The following is a 22,268-nucleotide window of genomic DNA, read 5'->3' on the forward strand; positions in this document are numbered from 1 at the left end:
TGGAGGTCAAAGTTAAAATTTGAAGCCAAGTTTAGGATCCAATATATGTTTTATCCCAATACAAAATTTGAACTATAATTACTGAGTTCAGCAAACACTCACCTAACCTTCTAGCCCCGCTCCTAGTTAAATGTATTTAACTAAAATTAGAATTTATTGATATTCGAAGGACTAATGTAATTAATTTTACTTTATATTATAATGGCTAATATTTTAAAGGTGGCAATGTCGTGGCTCATGATACACGTCAGTCGAAACGGCGTTGATTCCGCTGATTCCTTTCTTTCTTTTTTGTCTTCTATTCTGTACTCTTAAGGGGATTTGGGAAGAAAGAAATAATATAACATATAGTATAATTATATTTTAAATTATATGGTGTGATTCTATTCAAACTTCGAAGCAAACATGTCTCTACGTACTAGCTCTCTCAATATGTAATATAATATTATTCTAACGTACCCTCTTTTACGAATAACTATAGAAGAACTATTATTCTTCTCATTATTTTAAGTTGTTGTGTTCAAGTAGCACTATAGTTTAACTTGTTAACGACAAAAAGATAGAGTATATATGTAGAGTATTGTTGGTTATTAGTTTAATTAGGGTGTGATTTAGTGGTCAATCAAATCGATTGAGAATCATAAAATTTCATATTCAAATTTCGATAAAAGTAATTTATTTACACATGTCTTAATTTTGGTGAAATAAATTAGCTGATATCAAAATTAGTTAAAATGTGTACAAACTGATTCAAACATCATAATTATAAAAATAAACAAAAATTTATAGCTAATTGTTCATTAGTATATAATATGAATTATGGAGTATCTATGAAGCTAGTACTTTATGAGTGATGAGTCATGTCCTTAATGCTTGACCGTCCAATTAATTAAATTATTTTCCCTTTTATGCATTTGGGATTAATTAATTATTTCCATATTAAGTTATTATTTACTTAGGTCTATGAAATAAAGAACATGCTTAAGAGATCTGAAAACCCTTTTGTTTCTCTTGGAGGTCACTTTGCTATATTCTTACTTTAAGTACTATTATAACGTTCTTCTAATAACATCTTAAATTTGCATGTGATCTAAATTAAAATCATTTTTATTTAAACATGAACGAGTTTTGCCTTATACCATTAAAATTAAAGATATTTAAAAAAAAAAAAGATGTATAATTACACAACTTCAAATTATTTTACGAATGACAGATAAATGGGAATTAATTAGAACAAGAGAAAGAGGGGTTAGGTGTAATGAGATGAGACAAAAGTAAAGAATAAATATGGAATATTAGCTTAAAGCAATTTAATTTTTAAAAAAAAACATGTTGACCAGAGGTAGTATATTATTAATTAGGATATTTAAGAATATTAATAATAGAATAATATTTGCAATTGGTAATCCAACGGAGAGGGATCGAGGGAGAAAAAGACAGATAGAAAATAGGTAAGAAGAATATAAATGGAGAGAGATAAGAGTTATATAATAAGGTTGAAAATTCTCATTTCCCGGAGAATCTAGAGCGCATCAGGCGCTGACCCTCCCTGCTTTCCCTATTCTATATTATTAAACAAATCAACCCTTTTTATACCCCCCACCCCACCCACACACACCCCACGTACACATATATTTTATTATTATTTGATTTAATAAAACTTTGTCATTATTAAAGTTTAAATTTGATTGGTAAAGTAAATTTGAAATGCTGGAATATCAAAAGAATTGAACTTGATTGGGTGGAAAAGTAGTTTGAGATACTTCAATATGAGCTAAATAATCTCAAAGTTCCATTCACAAAACATTGGAGCAATGATAAAGTCGATCGTATACTTATAAAAATGGATTTAGGGTGTGGAATTCGTCATTAATGCTTGACGTCTATGTTAGTTTGTGATCTTTTCTATGATCACTCATGAACGTTGAATATTTCGTACAATAATGAGCTATCTTGGAGAAATAATAAATTATATTTGCGTGATCTAAGTTTGAGTTATAAAATTAATCATTAACGTATGCATCAAAATAGCTTGTATGAATTACACTTCTTGGATTAACGACCTATATCAAACCCTACATGGAAGCATAATATTTAGTATATTAAAATGCAGTGACAGTCTTAACCATTGAAATATCTTTTTTTACTATGTCAAGATTTAAGAGTGTTCAACAGTTAAAAATATTGACGAAGATTGTTAATCTGATCGTTTTTGCTTAATTTTACCATTATCTTATGAAAGCAGAGAGACTATTAGTGAAAAATAAAAAATGTTAAAATATTGTGTAAGAGATCATAGATGATATTCTTAAAAAGGCTAAACTATGATTAAAAAACTAGGTGAAAAGAAACAAGTAGTAATAGGTAAGGAGGATGTCAACTGGCTATAAGGTAGAGGACAGAGTCACGGCCACAAGTCACGTGGGTTGACGCCGAGGAATATGGATGGCAATTGGTATTACTTACTCTTTTTATAAATATAATATAATGTAATATAATATAATATAATGTTTGATTTGGCCAAGAAGAAGGGCTCGACAATAGACAAGATGAGAAGGTAAGTCCAATACTTTGGAATATTTGGACACGGAGAGGGAATATTGGTGTTCATTGCCTATTCAAAACATTACTCCACATCATTAAATTACTCAATCTATTTTTTTTATTTCCCTTTAAACGCAACTGTATTGGACCTATCTTTCTATGCACATTATAACAAAAAGAATCAAAAGATGAAAAGAAAAGTGATCATTTTTATTTGTTTGTGACCTTATTCATCTAGTAATAGTATTTTATCGTGTAAATATATAGAGGATACATCTCCTTGCTACCCCTTTATCAATAATAAGGTACGAGAGCTATTATCTTAACGTAGTTTGAGTAAAGGAGCAATCACAACCACCCTAAGTAAAAACACAAGGAAAAATCTTTTTGACCAGCCAAAATTTAATCAGAATATAATTCTTTTCATATTAATTTACCTTTTTAAATATTTTACGCTTTTAATTTTAATAATTTTTAATTAAAAATGGAAAAAAAAGGTCAATTTGTTTAAGAAATATTATAATTTTTTATTTTCTAATCAAATTCTGATTAAATTTTTTAGCGATTTAGCATTTTCTATACCTATATTTATGTCTTCATGAAATAATAAATAAAATTTATCTATATTATATTCGTATTAAACTTTATCTATAAAATTATACTGATTAGTTGAAAGATAATAATGGTATATATGAAAAATGAGTAGGGGCGTTGAATAAGAATAGGAGCATCGTCAGATACATGTGGGGCTGAAGCGCCGGTGTCGCCGAACGTCCTAACCACCCCTCTGACACTTCACACTATTACTCTTCTCTATATTCTCACAAATAATAAAATCCCGTTATTTCTGCAAATTTACCACGTGTACACCAACGTTCCAACTCTAAAAATAAAAATTAAATTCATCAAATTTAGATATTGAGTATGAATAAATATTTTGTATGTGGCTTTGATGGATACTCCCTCTGTTTCTATTTAGTTGTTCACTTTAGAAAAACACACATATTAAGATAATAATAATTAACATAGTGAAGTTATAATTTTACCCTCGTTAAATATGCTTTCAAATAGGATGAATTAAAACTTAGAAATTTTCAAGAAATTTAAATGAGGGTATAATAAAAAAAAATTGTCCTTTCTTGATTTTTCAAAATAAACAAGTAAATAGGGACATCTAAAAGAGGAAATATAGACAAGTAAATAAGGACAGTGGTAGTATATAGCAGATATATAAATGTTCAAGATGGAATACTAATAAAATTATTCTTTTTACGGGGCTTATGAATTAATTTTAGAATTTATGGAGCATAAATTAGATGTATCCAATATTGTAAAAGTCAAAGTATGAATGTCATTACTATTCTTTTCGTTGTGTAATAAATTGGAGTGTGATAAAGATGGATAGATCGAGGAATAATTGTAAGGTATCAATGCATTGCAGAGGTATTATTATTAGTAGTAGTAATTTCTAATGAATGCATGTCAATATGTCATGATGTTTCTTGCTCAGCAGACAACAAATATATATTTTTCCATATTACAAATTATGTTATATTAAAAATAATTAATTTTTTCAATTTTATTAATTGTTTTTGAAAAATTAAGTACATATTCTTGGAAAAAAAATAATTCTATTTGATGACATAAATAAGGATAAAATAATTAATTTTAATTTGAAACGCATAGAGTATTATACATTGTGTGGAATTTTTGGATTTGTAGGAGTTATAATATTTCACTGCGTTAACTTGAAATTCTTGCCTAATTAATAATCATGATTTTCTATTCCCGTTTTATTTTCTGTTTTCCATTATGGCTATATAAAAAGATATTAAATAAAAAAAGTCTATGAATAAAAAAATAATTCGTTTGTAGAAAGAATACTAGATTTTTTTAGAGAAAGGGACAAAATATTAGAGAAAAGACAACATATTTAAAATGATTTTATAAGTAAAGGAAAAAAATATTTTACAATCGATATTTTTCCTTATTTTTAATTTACGTGAATCTATTTATTATTTTTAATCGAGTTCAAGGAAATATTTCTCTAAAGTTGAAAATAAACTAAGTAATTTCATATCTTAAACTCAACAAAAATAATTTAATAACTGTATCACAATATTATGACACATGTAAGACTATAAATTTTAAAAATCTTATAATAGAAACGAACAAATAAAATGTGACTATTCATTTTTTCCCTAAATGACATAAAATTAAAATTATTGGGAGGCAAATGGATATTTTGGCCTGCGAGAGTCACTCAAGCCTCTTTCACAAAATTATTGGTGGAATATACTAATCCAATAAAAATAAATACCAAAAATAAAAATAGGAGAGAGGTGAATAAATTTGAAAAATTTAATAATAGTAGCTAGGTCACAATCAATGGACACTTAAGAAAGAACAAGAGAATGTGCGTATATGATAAAAGAGCAATTCCTTTCCCAATATTCCATTGAACAGTACACTAATTTGTTTTCTCGAATTCCAACCATTCCCTCCAAAGAATACAACACACCATTTTCCCAATTGCAAACCTAAATGACCCCACACATACGTCCGAGTTTAAATTTTATGAATTCAATATTTAAAATTTTCAATATCAAATTCATTTTACTGTTAAAATATGAGGTAAAATCTACTTATACCATTATACGTATTAAAATTTTCATGTAATTCAATCGTAATCAAGGGAGGATCTAGACAGTAAGATATTTAACTTAGATAAAATCACTTAATATGTATAAGTAAAAAATCTTTTTGACTAAAATTTGATCAGAATGATTAACGTAAATATCGAAAATGAAAAAAAAAATCAGTTTATTATAAAATTCGGGTATGTTGGGCCTTGGCCCCCCACCACTTAATTCTTTGTTCCCAAAGTCCAAACAAACATTTACTCACACATATACGAAATTAATTAAAGGTGTAATATTGATCCTCTCTTTCTCTATTCTTCAATACAATTCCTTCCCTTTAATTTATTCAAATTCAAACTCCCAAGAAAAACCTCTTAGCTTTATATTGACTACTAGAGATTACAAATAGTCTCTATACTATTCTTCTTCACATTTCTACTTTTATGTTCTTATCCCTATAACTCCCTATATACCTTTTTTCTTTAACAAAAAGCCTATTTCTGAACCCTCCCTTTTTATACACATGAATACATGCAAATCATAAGGTACTCATGATATAATCACAACACACAAACCTTTTAACCTTTGATTCAATTTTCTCTCTTTTCAAGAAAATTAAAAACTTCCCTTTTTTCAGTTCAAAAAATCGTTATGACGAAGGATACACTACTTTCAACGGTCCCTGATCTTTCTTTACAGATCAGCTTACCGTCATGTATTTTAAAAAGTGATCAGTTTAAAGAAGCGTTGAGATTCGATTCCAGGACAGATTCAGGTAGTAGTGCTAGTGGAGGAAGTGATTTGAGCCATGAAACTACCGTTTTTTTACATCCTGAGATTAAAAAAACGTTTAATCTTCCTTTAATTCCGACTTTTGAACCAACCCTAAGTTTAGGGTTCGCACAAGTACCAATAGGTACACATTTTCAATATCATCAGCAACATCATGGGCATTATCAGCCACAGATATACGGGCGCGAGTTCAAGAGAAGTTCAAGATTGATTAGTGGAGTGAAAAGAAGCGTTAGAGCTCCGAGAATGAGATGGACTTCAACTCTTCATGCTCATTTTGTTCATGCCGTTCAACTCCTAGGTGGACACGAACGTAAGTTCATGAACAAAAGTGAGAATTCATATAGCTGACTTCAACTGTATGTTTTAACTAACCTAAATTTTAATTTTTGATTTTATAGGAGCAACACCAAAATCCGTGCTAGAGTTGATGAATGTGAAAGATCTAACCTTAGCTCATGTGAAGAGTCACTTACAGGTACGTAACCAATCAACTGAGCTGCTAAAATTATTAATTTTTTGAATGTAAGTAGAAAAAATGAGATCTCTTTAATTGATTACTATGGATATTTTTGTATTCTTACACTGCAAAAATCCATGTGAATATTTAGGTGGGGTGGGGTGTTGGAGAATTTGTAGTACAAAGGGGTAAGGACAAAAGGCATCTAAAGAAGTAATCTTAGAAATGTAGACTTTTTTCATCTAATACTTTTTTTATGTGGGTTTTCATGCAGATGTATAGAACAGTGAAGAGCACTGACAAATCTACAGGTAATATATTTGGATTTTTTCATATCCTAAAGGGAGCCCATAGTACTTTTCACTTCCATTATTCTTTTTGTTTGCAAGCTTTTAAATTTTGTATTTTTCATAAAACTAATTTCGTCGCTAAATTGTTCCTAGCTATGGATTAGGGGGCGGGTATTGTTGTTTAAGTACTATAAAATTTATCTGTCGCTAATTAATTAACTCTTGTTAATTTGCAGCTAAAGGGCAGGGAGAAATTAATGTATTTTTGAACCAAAACAATGGGATTAATAATGGTGAATATGAAAAATCTTGTGAGGAGATTGATGCATTATCACAACCAAGTACCATATCACAAAATATGGCTCATATGAGGTGAGTGCATTTGCAATTATATGATTTTTTTTATTATCTTCTGACTTTGTTTGAATTGAAATTATTAGATTTACATTTATATGCTGCAAACATTTTCATATTTTCCATCATTACAAATTGGAAAACAAGCTACTACTCTACTATATATATACATATTAATGGGTTGCTGACATGTACGCATATGAAAAAGATAAGGACCAACCTAGGTATATCAATCAATAATGAAATTCATTGTTAATCTGTCGCTAAATAACTTGTTGGTAATAGATAATTTATCGTTCAATAAATTTAATGGTTGAAGTTATTTATCTAAGGATAAAAATTGTTAGTTGCTTGTTTCTTATTTAACGAATTCTTAAATATAATATTATGGACAACTGGTTTAAAGCATGTATGTATAGTATATACTATGTGAAGTAATTAATTGCATCATGTGAATAAATTAATAATCAATTGGAGGGGATGCAGACATGCACAACCAAAAATTTATTTACGTAGATAATGGTGTTTCTCATGTTACTTAATTCGTTTCATAATAAATGATTTTTTTATTTTATCCAAAAAAAAAAGTAAAACGTCTCATCTTAAATGTATTTGTTAATTAGTAAACGAAAATATAATTTAATTTGTCATCTAAAATTTGTTTTAATGAAAAATATACATTGGTAATTTTTAAACATAAAAGTCTACGTTGATTGATTGTTATTGATATAAAATAAAGTTCGATAATTTTATTAAATAATTTCTTATAGTTAAGATATTAACTTGACGATAATAAAATGACTAGTACTTTTTCATCTTTAATTAGAGGTCTCAGTATGACCTTTGCTAAAAAGACCCAATGTGGGACTTTCCTACTGGAGTTTCTAAATGCAATCCAAATATATTATGTTTCCTACATAAAGGGGCAAAAAACACACTTTAGTTAATTCAAAATTAAAAATATATTGATTCAAATATACCTAAACAAATTAAATTTAATTGGTAATAAAACTACCATATCATATGTTCTCTTATTTTTTGAAAGTAAAATCAGTTGTTTTTATTGGGAAGAGGGGTTAATTTAAGCACCTATCTCTATATGTGAGTACTTTTTTTGCTTCTAAAAAGTCAAATTTTAGTCCGTTTGGCTCAAATCTCCAAATTGTAGTGGTAGGGGTCCTGTATTTACCCCATATAATATATGATTATACGAGTCCCTATTATATTAATTCAATCTTCTTTTTGTATCGACTTTGTTGACTTTATTCATGGACGGCCATGACAACAATAACCACAACAAATTCAATGTTATTCCATATACATCCATGTAAAAGTCTTTTTTTTTTATAAAAAAAATGTGGGTAAAGGAAGGGAAAATGAATCAGGGACTACAATACGGGGAATCGAATCCTTACTAATAAGGTGAGAATTGATATAGCCAACCAACTAAGTTATTAAGATTTTTCGTCGATATTTAAAGTGTGAAGAGGTAGATTATGAAGAAGGAAGCTGACGATTAGAACATGTCAAAGGAACAGGTCTAACAAAGCTGACTAACGAGTTTACAACACTTGATGTAAGTACATTAGTCAGTTACGTTGGATCGATTCCTTTGACATCTTCCAATCGTCAGCTTCCTTTTCTTCAACGAGATTTACACAAATACATCAATTATTGTTTGAATTGTCTTACTAATTTGTTTAATTATCAGGGATCCTTCATCATTCATGCCTTATCAGACAAATGTATGGAGCCACTCAAATAGAGAAAGGACATTTGCTAATTATCCTCACATATACACAAACGTAAGTTACATTAATTAATTATTTGAGCATAGAGGTAATTAATTAAATTAGTATGAGAATTAATTTTATATTAATTGGATTTATGCAGATGGATGGAATTGAGACAGCCAATAACTCATCTTCAAATGATACATTGCTTGATCTTGAATTTACACTAGGAAGACCAAGCTGGAAAATGGGACAAGCTGGATCATCCTCAAATGATTTGACTCTTCTCAAGTGTTAAATAATTTGATTTATGTAGAGTAATTATAATTAATTAAGTTAACCTAGTTATTAGTTATAGCTTCTTCTTTTTTTTATGTACGTGACTGCAGGAATATGGTTCAATTTTGTCTTGACCAAAAAAGGTTTAAGCTTACTATCGATGAAAGCACCAATGTAACAAACCTGAATTGCTCAGTATATGATAAGAGAATTGAAATGCGATTGCAATTTTAGAATTGTAATTGCAATACCAATACTGCTGAATTACAATGAAAGCATGAAAATAACAAGTAACTAATGATAGAGATACGAACAGAAATGATAAACTTAAACTCTAGAAGAAAAAGAGGACCGACATTTTTTTTCAATATAACTAAGCCCTTCTTTCAAACTTTTTCTCTCTTTTAACCAAATGCTAGTTGGTGTGGATCCCAAATAAAACACTTTAATATTTTACTTGGCACAATCTCGTTCACAACTTCTAACTCATACGCTCTTACAGAGCCCTTGAATTTATATTCGAAAAAATGAATCAGAGAATTCATAGAAATTATGACACTCATATTTTGATAACAAATAAGTACGATTATTATAATATTTTTCGGTCTTGATTATTATTTTTTTGACGAGAATTTTAATATCTACACCCTCCTATAACAAATATAAAACTAAAATACACATTATTACTATCCCCAAATTCGAAGACATGTCAATTGGTTCATTAGATGGCTTTGTAATTTCAAATGCATGTAGCAAGTTAGCCAAAGTCAAGTGCAACAACACAATGTTGGGTTATCCCACATCGGAAGTGGAAGGGGCTGGTGGTCAATTTATAAGTGTGAGGGAAAGCCTCAACCTTTGAGCTAGCTTTTGGGTTGAGAAGGCCCAAGACCACCCAACATTGGTATCGGAGCCCAGGTTGTCAACAAGTCTCAGCCCACCGGGAGGAACTGGGTTGTCGTTCTCTCCAGCCCAAGGCCCGATGTGTGAAGGGGGAGATTGTTGGGTTATCCCACATCGGAAGTGGAAGGGGCTGGTGGTCAATTTTATAAGTGTGAGGGAAAGTCTCAACCTTTGAGCTAGCTTTTGGGTTGAGAAGGCCCAAGACCACCCAACACACAAGTGTTGTGGAAATTCCGGGGCAAATTCTTCTTCCAGCACCAAATGGAATCAATTCAAAATGATTTCCCTTAACATCTATATCTTTATGAATCGTCAAAAACCTCTCTGGCTTGAATACATCAGGTTCTGACCAAATGGTTGAATCTCGTTGAATCATCCACAAGTTGAATAGTACTCGAGTACCTTTTGGGATAATATAGTCACCAATAGTGCAATCTTGCATGGATTCATGAGGGACTGATAGTGGTCCAGGTGGATATAAACGCAACGATTCTTTAGTAATAGCTTGAAGATAAACCAAGTTATTTATGTGCGACTCGTCAACAAATTTATTTTTTCCAACTTGAATGTCTAATTCTTCTTGGGCCTTTTCATAACATGAGGGTTGTTGAGTAACAAAGCCAAAATCCATGTTAGTGCTACAACTATTGTGTCAGACCCTCCTGCCCACATAGCCTTCCAAAATTGAAAAAAAAAATAGTAGTGAATATGCGAGAAATGTTGAAAATATCTCGTAGTTTAATTAAAATAGACTTACCAAGCAGGTAGATTTGATAATGGTATCAACATCAAAACCAGCAAGATCTTCATCCATTGCATCTTTAAAAAGGGACAACATTATATCCATAAAATCTTTTTCATCCTCAATTTTATTTTCTCTACTTCTTTTTTTCTTGTGTTCTACTAGCCATTTTTCAAGAATATAATCTATTTCTTTAGCATTTTCCTTCATTTCCTTTTCATATCCTCCTATATCTAACCATCTTAGTGATGGCATAAAATCAGCTACAACAAATACACGAAATAAATTCAAAAAAGTTCGAATTGCTTTTCTAGTCTTCTCTACTTCAACATCATCTTCTTTACCGAAAAGCATTCTTACAATAACGTTTGTGGTCAAGTTCTCGAACCATTGATTCATTTCTATTTTCACATTATTTGGAGAACCATTCATCATTTCATAAATTTGTTTGAGAGATGTTTTCACTTCGAATTCTCTAATGTGTCGATGCATTTGTACTCTATGATTGGAGAGCAATTTGAGTACTACTATTTTTTTCATTTCTCGCCAATATGGGCCGTAAGGTCCCATACCAAAGAGAGCATAGTTGTAGCCCAAGACCTCTGATGCCAACGTTTTAGGCCGGCTTGCTAAGGCCTTGTCGTTGGTAGTAAAGCAATCTTGGGCTATCTTCCTATTGTTCACCACCACAACTTGATGGGATCCAAATTTTACTGTGAAAATTGGCCCATATTTGTCTGCCATGAGGCCAAGAGTTTTGTGAGGCATCTTAGATCCATTGAAAAGGTGGAGATGGCCAATTATTGGCCATCATCCAGCAACTTTAGGGGGTGTTGTACCTTTTTTGGTACTAAAAATCCCAAAAAAGCATGTAAATGAAGTAAAGAAAAATAATAAATGTAGTAGCATAAGTAATGGCAAGAGAGAAATGTTCGAATTTGGAAGAAAAGCTTGAAGAAGAAGAAGCAATCTAGAAGCAGAGTTTGAGGAAGAAGAACTTAGAGAGAAACTTTTATTCAAACTTTGATATGCATCCTTACATTTGTATGTACACTCTGTGTGTATTTATATATGTACACTAAACAGAATTTTGTTACTTCCCACTTTCCAATTTAACTAACTAACTAACTATACATTCTAACCAATTAAATGAGTAACTAACCAAACTAATCAACTAACTAAACAAATATCATAATTAACTAATTTCCAATACTCCCCCTCAAGCTGGATGTATTGAAGATGTTCAATAATCCAAGCTTGGATAAAAGAAAATCATGTTGTGTTCTTCCAAGAGCCTTTGTTAACACATCTGCCTGCTGCTCTTTGGAGACTATGTAATTGGTACGTATTAGTCCTTGTAATATCTTCTCACGAATGAAGTGGCAATCTATTTCAATATGCTTCGTCCTCTCATGAAACACAGGATTAGCAGCAATTTGAAGTGCTGCCTTGCTATCACAATGTATTATGGTTGAAGATTCCAACTTTACACACAGCTCTTTGAATAAACCAGTTACCCAAACCACCTCTGCTGTCAACGATGCTAAACTCCTATATTCTGCCTCAGCAGAGCTTCGAGATACTGTATTCTGCTTCTTAGATTTCCAGGAGATGAGGGAGTCACCAAATTTCAATAAATAACCTGTCACAGACCTTCTAGTACTGAGACAAGCTGCCCAATCAGCATCACAAAATCCAGTTAGCTTTGTATCCTTGTGTGAACTCATAAGTAACCCCAGCCCTGGACTCCCTTTAATGTATTTAATCACTCTTAAGGCAGCATTCCAATGTGAATGTTTAGGTTGCTGCATAAACTGACTCAAATTCTGGACTGCAAATGCAATATCTGGTCTAGTATTTGTCAAGTATAGCAGTTTACCAATCATTCTTTGGTATCTACTTATGTCAAGAAAAAGAGGATCAGCATCACTTGTATTATATGCAACTGAAGTGAGCTTCATATTGCATTCCAAAGGAGTAGAAACAGGTTGTGCTCCTGCAAGGCCAGCCTCAGAAATTAATTCCAATGCATATTTCCTCTGATTCATGACTATGCCATTTTCTGATCTGCAGAACTCAATTCCTAAGAAATATTTCAACTCTCCTAGATCCTTCATCTTGAAGTGACTATGTAACACCTGTTTAGTAGCCTTTACTAACACAGGATCACTACCTGTGATTAACAAATCATCAACATAAACCAAAACTATTACCATCCCTGCATCACTTCTCTTAGTAAACAATGAGTAATCCAAAAAGCTCTGTGTGTATCCAGATTTACATAATGCCTCAGTAAGCTTGGCATTCCATTGTCTTGAGGCTTGCTTTAAACCATATAATGACTTGACTAGTCTGCACACACAATTTTGCTCTGCACCCTTGAATCCTTTAGGTAATTCCATATAGACTTCTTCATACAAATCACCTTGTAAAAAGGCATTAAACACATCCATTTGGAATATTGGCCAGACCTCTATAGAAGCCAATGCAATAATGGCTCTCACAGTAACCATTTTCACAACAGGTGCAAAGGTCTCCTGATAATCAATCCCTTCTGTTTGATTATACCCTTTAGCAACTAATCTTGCTTTATATCTATCAACCATCCCATCTGCTTTATACTTAATCTTGAATACCCATTTACAACCAATAACAGATTTTCTTTCAGGTAACTTCATGATCTGCCATGTACCATTATCCTCTAGTGCTTTAATCTCTTGTTCCATTGCTTCCACCCACCTAGGATCCTTCACTGCTTCCTCATAAGTTCTAGGTTCTATTTCTTCAGAAAAATGACTAAGGAAAGATTGATATCCAGTAGACAAATGATCATATGTTACATACTTAGACATGGAATAAGGATGATCAGAAACATTTGTAACATAATCCTTTAACCAAACTGGAGGATTACTTGACCTCTCAGAATGTCTTGTTGCTACAGGTGTTACCACTGGAATATTAGGTACCAGATCATCATCTAACTCAACTTCTTCAGAATTGTTAGGATTATTAGTTTCAACAAACTCCAATGTATCATCATTTATTGCTGTTTCCTGGACTGTTATAACATCCTCCATACTATGAGAATCTGTAGTAACATGTTGAGGATTGAATAATGGCACATCTTTGTCCATTTTCTTTCTTGCAAATGGAAATACATCCTCTTTAAAAACATCCCTGCTTACCAACATTTTCTGGTGGCTTAAACTGTAAACAACATAGCCCTTCTTGTTAGAAGAATATCCCATAAACACACATGCATCAGCCCTGGTTGAAAATTTGTCATTTTTTACAAGATTTGTTGCATAACAAAGACAACCAATTGTTCTCAAGTGACTTAGATCAGGCTGCATTCCATGAAATATTTCAAAAGGTGACTGTCCATTTAGAACACTAGTTGGCATCCTATTAATCAGATATACTGCTGCCAAGACACATTCCCCCCAAAATCTTATAGGTAAAGAACCTTGAAATCTTAGAGCTCTTGCTACTTCAAGAATGTGTCTATGCTTCCTCTCTACTATCCCATTTTGTTGTGGAGTATGAGGACAGCTACTCTCATGAATGACTCCCAACTTCTCAAACAATGCTCTACAATCACTATTGAAGAACTCAGTCCCATTATCTGACCTTATTTTCTTAACAGTTTTATTGAATTGAGTCTGAACCATGACAAAGAAACACTGCAATATCTGGAAAACATCACTTTTGAATTTCATCAGAAATAACCAAGTCATCCTAGAGTAGTCATCAACAATTGTCAAGAAATATCTATAACCAACATATGTAGGACTCTTATATGGTCCCCATACATCCAAATGGAGTAAGTCAAAAATAACAAAAGTCTTTGACATGCTTAAAGGAAAAGGATGCCTAGTTTGTTTTGCTAGTGGACAAACTGGACAATTGTTACAGTCATTAACATCTTCACCTCTTTTAATCAAGGACAAACTTTTTAACACCTTCATGGATGGATGTCCCAGCCTATTATGCCATTTTAAGCCTTCTGAATTAAAAACCATATTGCTTGTCTGTGTATTCTGTTCATCATGTGCATTTCTTTCCTGAATTTGACTGGGTAGGTAGTATAAACCATTCCTCTCTTTACCAATCCCCTTCACCTTTCCATTTGAGAGGTCCTGAAACACACAGAACTCAGGGAAAAAATTCACAGAACAATTCAACTGTCTAGTTAGCTGTGCCAATGATAACAAATCATATTTAAAATCAGGAACTACTAACACATTTGTCAATGTATCACCAATTGACACTTTACAGCTACCAATTTGAGTTACTGAAGTTGCTTGTTCATTAGGTAGATGAACCTGTTTATCTAGATCTTTTACAGAAACAGAATTATCTAACTTGGTTTCTTTAGCAGTCATATGACAAGTGGCTCCAGAATCAATGATCCAATCTTCATTGTCTTTTCTTCTATCTTTGGTATTATATACAGATAAAAGTTTATAAGTACCTGCAGTATTTGCCATATATTCTTGTGAATCCTCTTTATTTATCATCTGTAGAATCTTGTTGTATTGATTTGGAGTGAAAGTAGGTTGAGTTGTGAGCTGATTTTCATGTCCATTCTGCCCCATCTTTGTACCTTGTTCTACATTTCTTGAACTGTTATTCAATCCCTGCACAGACTCAAATTCATCTTTGATCTGATTATCAACATATGCATGATTTGCTTTCCCTGCATTTTGCATATCTTGACCAGGTCCAAATTTCTTCTTGAACTTCCAATCTGGTGGATATCCAATCAATTTAAAGCATATATCTTTTGTATGACCATGCAACTTACAGTAATCACATACCAAATGCCAATTCTTCCTTTGTTTAAAATTGCTACTATTTCCTGTATTTCCATAGCTTCCTCGTCCAACATACATTGCCATAGGATCATAACTGCCACTAACATTCTTTCCTTTATTATTTTGCATTACAGATTCATCAACTTTTCTAGAACATAATGCCATCGACTCATGAATATCTCCACCAACTCTATTCACAGCAGTCATACGTTGACTTTCATCTGAAGTAATCATAGCATATGCTTTGTTTACACTTGGAAGAGGGTTCATCATCAAGATTTGGCTCCTTGCATGACTGTATACTTCGTTTAATCCCATCAAGAAAGCAAATAGTCGCAGAAATTGTAAATGATCTATATACATTTTTGATTTATCACAATCACAAGTAGGAGGGGGTACCAATGCATCGAATTCATCCCATAACAGTCTTAATTTTGTAAAGTAAGCTGATACTGTAAGATTACCTTGGTGAAGAGTACATATCTCTCGATGAAGTTGATAGCTTCTCGAACCATCAACCTTGTTAAATCTTTCATTCAAATCTGCCCAAACCATGGCTGCATCTGATGCATACACAATCCCACTCAACAATTCTTTAGAAACTGTGTTCATAATCCAAGCCAACACAAATGCATTACACTTCTCCCATTGTTCCCCTAATTCAGGTTTATAATCTGACTTTCGACAAGATCCAAGTACAAAGCCTACTTTGCTCTTCGCACGCAAATTGATCATCAAGGATCTGCTCCATAATGAGTAATTTTCAGTACCTGTGAGTTGGATTGAAGTTAATACACTGCCTGGAGTGTCTGAAGGGTGTAAGTAAAGAGGATGATTACGATTCTTCTCAATTCCTTCAAGAATATCTGCTGAAACACTTGAACTTGAACTTGCGATAACTTCCGATACCATGACTCTAAAATTCAATGGTTATCAACCTTATCAATGGCGGAAAAAGAGAAAACAAATGTGAATCTGTTATTGTAGACTCACGGCTCTGATACCATGTTCGAATTTGGAAGAAAAGCTTGAAGAAGAAGAAGCAATCTAGAAGCAGAGTTTGAGGAAGAAGAACTTAGAGAGAAACTTTTATTCAAACTTTGATATGCATCCTTACATTTGTATGTACACTCTGTGTGTATTTATATATGTACACTAAACAGAATTTTGTTACTTCCCACTTTCCAATTTAACTAACTAACTAACTATACATTCTAACCAATTAAATGAGTAACTAACCAAACTAATCAACTAACTAAACAAATATCATAATTAACTAATTTCCAATAAGAAATCCATTGCTTTAATTTGCAGTCATGTCAATTGGTTCATCAGATGTCGTTGTAATTTCAAATGCATGTAGCACATTAGCCAAAGTCAAGTGCAACAACACAAGTGTTGACGAAATTCCAGGGCAAATTCTTCTTCCAGCGCCAAAAGGAATCAACTCAAAATGATTTCCCTTAACATCTATATCTTTATGAGTCGTCAAGAACCTCTCTGGCTTAAATAAATCGGATTCTGGCCAAATGGATGGATCTCGTTGAATCTTCCACAAGTTGAATAGTACCCGAGTACCTTTAGGGGTATTATAGCCACCAACAATGCAATCTTCCACGGATTCATGGGGCGCTGAGGGTGGTCCAGGTGGATATAAACGTAACGATTCTTTAGCAATAGCTTGAAGATAGACCAAACTATTTATATGTGACTCATCAACAAGTTTATTTCTTCCAACTTGAATGTCTAGTTCTTCTTGGGCCTTATGCATTACATGAGGGTTGTTGAGCAACAAAGAAAGAGTCCATGTTAATGCTACAATTATGGTGTCAGATCCTCCTGCTAGCACAGACTTCCAAAATAGGAAAAAGGAGAAAAAGAAATTACAAAATTACATTATGACTTTTATAAATGAAAGACTCAAATTTACATATAGTATACATGGTGTATAATATATGTCAAATTAAAAGGAAAAGATATAACTTAACATTCATATTTAGTCCTTCCAAATGACATATTTTTATATTAAGTAGGCATTTGGATAATTTACTTTCATATTTAGTTAGTCTCAAAAAAAATTAATGACGTATTTCTATACATATCATGTAAGTGTTCGGATACGTGATGTGAAATTGTGAAATGAAATCAGAGTTTAGACATGCGTTTTGTGTTGAATTCATCTCAGAGTTTAGACATGCGTTTTGTGTTGAATTCATCTCATTATTTCTTATCATGAAATGAAATCTCAAAATCTCCAAAAATTATGATTTGAGGATTTCAATTCTTGTTTTAGACCACAAATTTCAAAAGTCTTTCTTTTTTTCTTAAACTCTATGTCAAGTCAAACTAACTCACTTAAAATAGGAAAAAGGAAGTAATATAATATATGTCTAATAAAACCTTTATCATCCTCACATTTATTTTCTCCAAAACTTGTCTTTTTCTTGTGTTCTACTAGCCATTTTTCAAGAATATAATCTATTTCCTTAGCATTTTTCTTCATTTCCTTTTCATATCCTCCTATATCTAACCATCTTAGTGATGGTATAAAATCAGCTACAACAAATGCACCAAGTAACTTAAAAGAATTTGTCATTACATTTCTAGCCCTCTTTCCTTCTTCAAAATCGTGTTCTTTTCCGAAAAGCATTCTTATAATAATCGTCATGGCCAACTTCTCAAACCATTCTTTCATTTCTATTCTGACAAAATTTGAAGAATCATCCATCTTTTCCTTCAACCACCTTTTGTACGTTGTTTTGATAGATGTTTTCACTTCAAATTCTCGAATATGTCTTAACATTTGTACACGATCATTGGAGAGTAATTCGAGTACGAGTATTTTTTTTATTTCTTTCCAATATGGGCCATATGGGGCAAGCCCAAATATGGCGTAGTTATAGCCCAAGAGCTCTACTGCCAACGCTTTAGACCGGCTTGCCAAGGCCTTATCGTTGGTAGTATAGCAATCTTGGGCTATTTTTCTATCGTTCACTGCCAAAACTTGATGGGCTCCAAATTTTACAGTGAAAATTGCCATATTTGTCTGCCATAAAGCCCAAATGTTTTGTGAGGCAGATTAGATCCACTGAAAGATGGAGATGGCCAATTAGAGGCCATGATCCAGCAACTTTAGGGGGTGTTTTACCTTTTTTGTTACTAAAAATCCCAAAAAGCATGTAAATGAAGTAGAGAAAAATGATAATTGTAGTAGCATAAGTAATGGCAAGAGAGTAATCTATTGCTAGTTTTTCCAGTAATATTTCAACATTTTGAGTAGTTAAGTCAAGAGAAGACTAAGCAATTTAAGTATTCAATTTTCATGAAAATATTTGGAACAGTGAACGTAAAAATGAATCGAAAAAGTACTCCTATTTATTGTTGAAAAAGAAGGAAACTGACGATTGGAACATGTCAAAGGAACAAGTTCAATGCAGTTGACTGACTTTAATTCTTTTAGCAGTGTTGTAACTCGCCAGTCAGTTTCGTTGGAACTGTTCCTTCGACGTGTTCCAAGTCAATCAACTACGTTGGACCTGTTCCTTTGACATGTTCCAATCGTCAGTTTCCTTCTTCTTCAACATTTATTAGTACTTATTAATAGTGTTACCTAAATCATAATTAATGATTCATAATTGTACTTAATAGGTAACTAATCCTAGCTATGTTCCAATTTAATCTTTACTTTTCTCTGATGATAATTCAGTCTCACCTTCTTTGTATGTCAAACCAAAATTTAAGATGAACACCAGATGTAACAATTATTCAATCCAATACTTGGAAACGATTGACTTATCAGAAGATTACTCAATCAATAGTATATATATTACATCTTGATTATGATTTTTTTTTTCAACAAAGAAAATATATAAGTTTATGAAATAATAATTATTAGATGACCAGACAAGAAATCTTAGTTGAAAAAACAATTAATAAAGCCAACAAAAGGGGGTCGGAATATTTAAAATCATAAGAAAATGAGTGACCAAACAAAGAGTAGTTGAAGAAGGCAGATGGTAGCTTTGAAAGAACAACACCAACAACCAGAGGGGCAAATTGTATGTCTATATATATTAAAGGATTAACTTGAATGTCTAGTTCATTCTTGGGCCTTTTTGCATTACATTAGGGTTGTTGAGTAACAAAATCAGAGTCCATGTTAGTGCTACAACTGTGGCGTCTGATCCCCCTGTTAAGTGCTAGCATAGCCTTCCAAACATTATAACGTCATTTCAAATGAAATATCGAAAGTAAGCTACGGAGATTGTGCTGGAGCGGTAAATACTATATCAAACATCTTAGTGACGGTAACATGAATCTCGGGAAAGGCTCTTGGCCGTATGGGCCTTTCCCAAGAGCTCTACTGCCAACGACTTAGGCCAGCTTGCCAAGGCCTTAACGTTGGTAGTAAAGCAATCTTGGGCTATCTTCCTATCGTTCACCACCAAAGCTTGATGGGCTCCAAATTTTAATGTGAAAATTGGCCCATATTTCTCTGCCATGAGCCCCAAATGTTTTCTGAGGCAGATTAGATCCACTGAAAAGAGGAAGATGGCCGATTACAAGCAACTTTAGGGGGTATCCTGCTGTTAATGTGACCTTTTTTGTTCCTAAAAATCCCAAAAAGTATGTAAATGAAATAGAGAAAAATAATAAACGTAGTAACATAAGTAATGGCAACTTGCAAAAAAAAAACCCATGGCTTAAGGAAATTAGAGGGAGAATACTTAATTAGATGACTGATTAATTATGACCAAAATTATGTGTTATATATGTTGTGCGGAATTCGATATAATACGAGAAAATATAAACGCGAAAAACAAGACAACAGATTTACGTGGTTCACCAATAAATTGGCTACGTCCACGGGGAAGAGGGAGAGCAGTTTTATTATGGAGAGGCAAGAACAGAATTACAGAATAGGGTTTGTCATAGCGTCTATTCTGTTTGTAACGGGTCCGATTCAAGGCATTCAACAATATATATATATGATGGAAATATAGCTAGATTCCTTGAACACTCTGTTAAAGAATGACAAAGTCCCACATCGGTGGTTAATGAGATGGGTGGACTCCTTATAAGGCTTGGGCAATCCTCCTACCTTAGAGCTAGCTTTTGGGGTGTGAGTTAGGCCTAAGACCTAATTTCACACACTCCCTATGAAATTACATTGATTTTGATATACCAACTAATCAAATGTTTTGGTACTTAAAAGAATATTTTAAGCATTATTGGTAGTTGGTACACTATAGATGATATGATAGCAATGGCGTGGACAATAACTTAGAGGTCGTTAAATATTAGTAATATTAGAATTAGATATGAGTAGACGTGGACAATAACTTAGAGGTCGTTAAATATTAGTAATATTAGAATTAGATATGAGTATGGATAAAATTTTTGTTGAAAATAACATCTCTGAATGATTATGATAATCACAATTTAAATTTAGTAAGGTTTCAATATGAATTTTGAGAAACCAAAAAAGCATCCCGCTTGATTTTGTTTGTATTCAATGTTTTATTTCAATTTGAAGTTGAATATTCGAAGTTTGAAAAATTGTTCCACTGAAGAAATGTCAATAATTTATTCCAAATAAAAGAAAGTGCTAGCTCACTAATTTCATGTACAAAAAAGTCATATAATACAATTTGACATTTTTATGCTTTTGTTATCCTCTCTACGTCCACACGCCATCAGTATCACCATCCCCAATGCGAATTTGTCGTTTGTCTAATGGATATCATTATTATTATTATTATTATTATTATTATTATTATTATTAGGGATAATACCCAATTACCCCCCTAGCCTATACCCAAAATCCCTACGACACACCTTATCTTTGATGAGGTCCTATTACCCCCTCCAACTTTTTTTTAAAGTAATATATTACCCCTTGCGTGCCTACGTGGCAAAAATCGTGATTTCACCCATGTAGGGCGCGTGAGTGCGGAGTGAGTACAGAGTGAGTGCAGCTTTTGGCTAACAATGACCAATAAAAATGAGCCACGTGTCAAAGCAATTTGAAAAAAAATTCAAAAATAATTTTTATTGTTTCTCTCAAAGCATCTTCTTCCTCTTTTCAAAAAATAACCCCATGTTTATGGTTCTTCATTTTTGAAGAAGCTCCATCCATTATCATTCAAGCTCCTTGATTTGAAAAGGTAAAGTAAAATTTAATATATTCTTTACATCTTTTTATGTCGATTATTAATTCTTATTTTATGTCGATTATTAATTCTGAACTTGATAATTATATTAAACCAAATGATAAAATAATAAAAGATCAATTTTAACAATTTGAAACAAAACTCATTATCTTTATTCATATAGATTTATTAATTATGGGGTATAGGGAGTGGGGTGGGACGTGAGAGAGGAGGAGTATATTTCATTAAAGTCACTTTATCGAAAACTGAAAAAGTGGGTCCCGGCGCGTGTTCAACAAACAAATCGACTTTGCAGATTATTTTTGCCACGTAGGCACGCAAGGGGTAATATATTACTTAAAAAAAAAGTTGGAGGGGGTAATAGGACCTCATCAAAGATAAGGTGTGTCGTAGGGATTTTGGGTATAGGCTAGGGGGGTAATTGGGTATTATCCCTTATTATTATTATTTCCTTATAAGAGCTGTGCACAACTCTCCCAAAAATAGGAGAGGATTCATATATATCTTTTCCACACAAAGTTATGTCAAATGTCAACGCT

The 22,268-nt window shown here is 32.4% G+C and overlaps 1 protein-coding gene and 1 pseudogene across 1 annotated transcript; one reads left to right on the forward strand and one right to left on the reverse strand.

The window, feature by feature from the left end:
• Window positions 1–5,465: 5,465 nt before the first annotated feature.
• Window positions 5,466–9,330, forward strand: LOC107017222 (probable transcription factor KAN4). Its single transcript, XM_015217492.2, has 6 exons — window positions 5,466–6,291; window positions 6,380–6,456; window positions 6,713–6,749; window positions 6,965–7,100; window positions 8,794–8,887; window positions 8,976–9,330. Exons 1-6 carry the CDS (start codon window positions 5,838–5,840, stop codon window positions 9,111–9,113), a joined length of 936 nt encoding a protein of 311 aa, XP_015072978.1. The 5' UTR covers window positions 5,466–5,837; the 3' UTR covers window positions 9,114–9,330.
• A 7,529-nt stretch (window positions 9,331–16,859) lies between these two features.
• Window positions 16,860–18,735, reverse strand: LOC107017056 (annotated as a pseudogene).
• Between the last annotated feature and the right edge of the window lie 3,533 nt (window positions 18,736–22,268).

The sequence above is a fragment of the Solanum pennellii genome, chromosome 4 (genome assembly GCF_001406875.1).
Source record: "Solanum pennellii chromosome 4, SPENNV200".
Lineage (NCBI taxonomy): Eukaryota > Viridiplantae > Streptophyta > Magnoliopsida > Solanales > Solanaceae > Solanum > Solanum pennellii.